This window comes from Formica exsecta, unplaced genomic scaffold, assembly GCF_003651465.1.
Source record: "Formica exsecta isolate Colony F162 unplaced genomic scaffold, ASM365146v1 scaffold194, whole genome shotgun sequence".
NCBI classification, from domain to species: Eukaryota; Metazoa; Arthropoda; class Insecta; order Hymenoptera; family Formicidae; genus Formica; species Formica exsecta.
The window spans coordinates 976,590-979,125 of record NW_021849240.1 but is presented as its reverse complement, the minus strand read 5'-3'; the positions used below and the strand labels follow the sequence as shown (position 1 = coordinate 979,125).

Sequence of the window (2,536 nt, the reverse complement as noted above, 5' to 3'; positions counted from 1 at the left end):
GCCGAAATCGGATTCTCATCGCCGAAAGATGAGGGAAATTTTCATCCCGCAGTTATTGTGTATATTCGGTCGTAATTTTCCTTTCTCTTTCATTATTAGCTTTTATACAAATATTTAAGATTTTTATTTTATAAATTATTTGTTAAGAAATATAATAACATATTTGACATATCTACTATATAAAAAAGAATTTTTCCATTAATAAATAAATGAATAAAAGATCGGTTCTCTCTCGGTATTATCCATATTATCATCTTGAAAAAACGTTCGTATTATTATCTTAAATTGATCACGCAGATAACAATATTTTCATTTTATGTGTGTATAATCACATGAAATGTCAAATAGTAAGAGAAAACAGTGCGCAAAAAATGAAATGAGTAAAAATAAACAAAATATAGAGATCCATCTGTAAAATCGAATATTCTTTTTCTAAAATGTGCAGAATTAAAATGTTTAATCTTAATGTAATAAACTTGTTGAGAGAGAAAAAGATCCTAAAAGTGCAAAGATTATATTATTACAATAATCAGGATATATTTTGATTTATTAGACTATTATCACTGAAATACAATTATTGTACGTCAATACCATGATGAATACTTGATAATGTATAATATCGATTTATACCCTGCGTTCATTGTTTACGACTTTTCAAATTTCGATCCTCGGCGTAAATTTTCATCTGGAAGCTCACCAGGTCTGACGTTCTCTTATGAAAATTAAATCGCGTGTCCTTCGGCTGTATCCCTTTGTCGTGCCACCAACCGTAACTGGAAATTGTCAAAATTAATCGTTAAAGCGATAAATGACTAAAAAATAGACGGGATAAATTGTCGAAAAATAAAAATTACGTGTGGCTGGTTAACAATGGTGATTGGTAAAGATTCCTCGGGTTTCTATCTTGTTCCACAGCGATTCTCTCAACCGTATCGCTTACGTCTGCATTCCGAGTGTCCTCGAGTTCCCTCGAGTAGAATTTCGGAGTCACAAAGTCCGCTGTAATTTATTTGTACCTCGCGTGCGCATTTATTCAGGTTGTATTACGCTCGATTCACGGGAATCGAAATCAAAATGCGACTTTATTACAAACAGATATTATTAGAGAGAGTTGTGTGACGGATAAATATATTTATAATTTACATGTAAACGAGGAAATTCCTCTTTCAATTCCTCTATAATTTTTTTTGTATATATTATGATTTATAATATTATATATATCAGCAGACAAACTAAAAATATAGAGATTAAATATCGTTGCATGCATAAAAAGGAAAGTTATTAATCAAGAGGGAGAAAAAAAATTTGATTTACTAAGAAGACAATAAATTAATTTACGCCACTTTTTAACCGTACAAAAAATTATTAAATTAGAAAACTTATTTGCAAATATGCATAACCGATTTATGAATTTAAATCTTCCATATATAATACGATACAATTTCTTCTTCGTGAAAACGTATGCTCTTTTTAAGAGTACTTTTTAAGAGTATATTTTGAACTTCCTTTCTTGTTTGACAAGTCGATTAAAATCACGTAATCTCATTCCTACGAAGACTCGTTATAAATTAACTTCGCGATAAGAACTTCTTTATGTGGGAGTTTCATTAATTTTCAATAAGCAACTCTGTTAGATTTAATGTGAAAGCTTCGCAAAAAAGCTGTGCAAATCGCTCGTTGATCAAATTTCTATTACTGATATGTCATTTGAAATCAGTACATCACAAAATTACCGGATCTTTCTAATCGCGGATTCTTCGGCCGAATTCCAATACAATTTTATTTTTACATATTCGTAGGACATATCTTTAACGATTCTGAGACATACCGTTTGTTTTCGATATGCAAGTGTTGGATCTTCCGGTTTGCTGTTTTTTCGAGAAACACAGTTTAAACGGTGGCCTCTCCAATTTCTTTGACGTTACCGGCCTCGAGTCGTACGAATTCGTTTGCTGTTCGGACATATTTTTTGGAAATATAATGACAAACTTCCGATTGTCCGCCCTGACGACACACGACTGAGTGTCTCCGCCTAGGAGTTAAGGCTGTCGAGGACGTGCGTGCTGCGACGTATGGGAGTCACCTATTTGATCGATATTGCCTGCGAAATAACATTGTTGGAAATAAGGAAACACGGGTGACAAAGCGTCTTCGTCTGGAGAAGAATCGCGTTGCGCGCTTATAATTTTACATCAAGCTAACGTTTTCGCTCTATTTCTGACAGCTGTAAATAAAATCCTCTACAAAGAGTAAAGAATAATGCTACGAGAAAATGAACGAATATTAGATTTCTCTATTATAGATTAGGAAAATTTCAAAAAATATAACGATTTTTCATATTTGCCTCTCTCTTTATTTTTTCGGTTTTTCCCATTAATAATTCATATATTCCAGTAAAGTATATGGCTAATAATGGTTAAATCTGACGCACCAATATTACAAATCTCTCTTTCGTTTTCCTCTTATCAATCTTAATACCTGTCCTCACCTCTTATCGTCGTTAACATCCGCGCGCTATCTCCGTTCACGCCTCTAT

General features: G+C 32.8%; 1 protein-coding gene across 1 annotated transcript; it reads right to left on the bottom strand.

The window, feature by feature from the left end:
* Positions 1-525: 525 nt before the first annotated feature.
* LOC115234061 lies at positions 526-2,330 on the bottom strand. The gene is made up of 3 exons (XM_029804781.1): positions 1,829-2,330; positions 855-999; positions 526-773 (listed from the first exon to the last, which is right to left on the bottom strand). The coding sequence occupies exons 1-3, from the start codon at positions 1,962-1,964 to the stop codon at positions 638-640; spliced, it is 417 nt and encodes a 138-aa protein (XP_029660641.1). The 5' UTR covers positions 1,965-2,330; the 3' UTR covers positions 526-637.
* Positions 2,331-2,536: the final 206 nt, after the last annotated feature.

Coding starts and splice junctions, on each gene's coding strand:
- LOC115234061 (XM_029804781.1), bottom strand. CDS start 1,964: ATGTCCGAACAGCAAACGAATTCGTACGACTCGAGGCCGGTAACGTCA. Junction 1,000..1,828: donor TTGCATATCGAAAACAAACG/GTATGTCTCAGA, acceptor AATAAATTACAG/CGGACTTTGTGACTCCGAAA. Junction 774..854: donor CCATTGTTAACCAGCCACAC/GTAATTTTTATT, acceptor GACAATTTCCAG/TTACGGTTGGTGGCACGACA.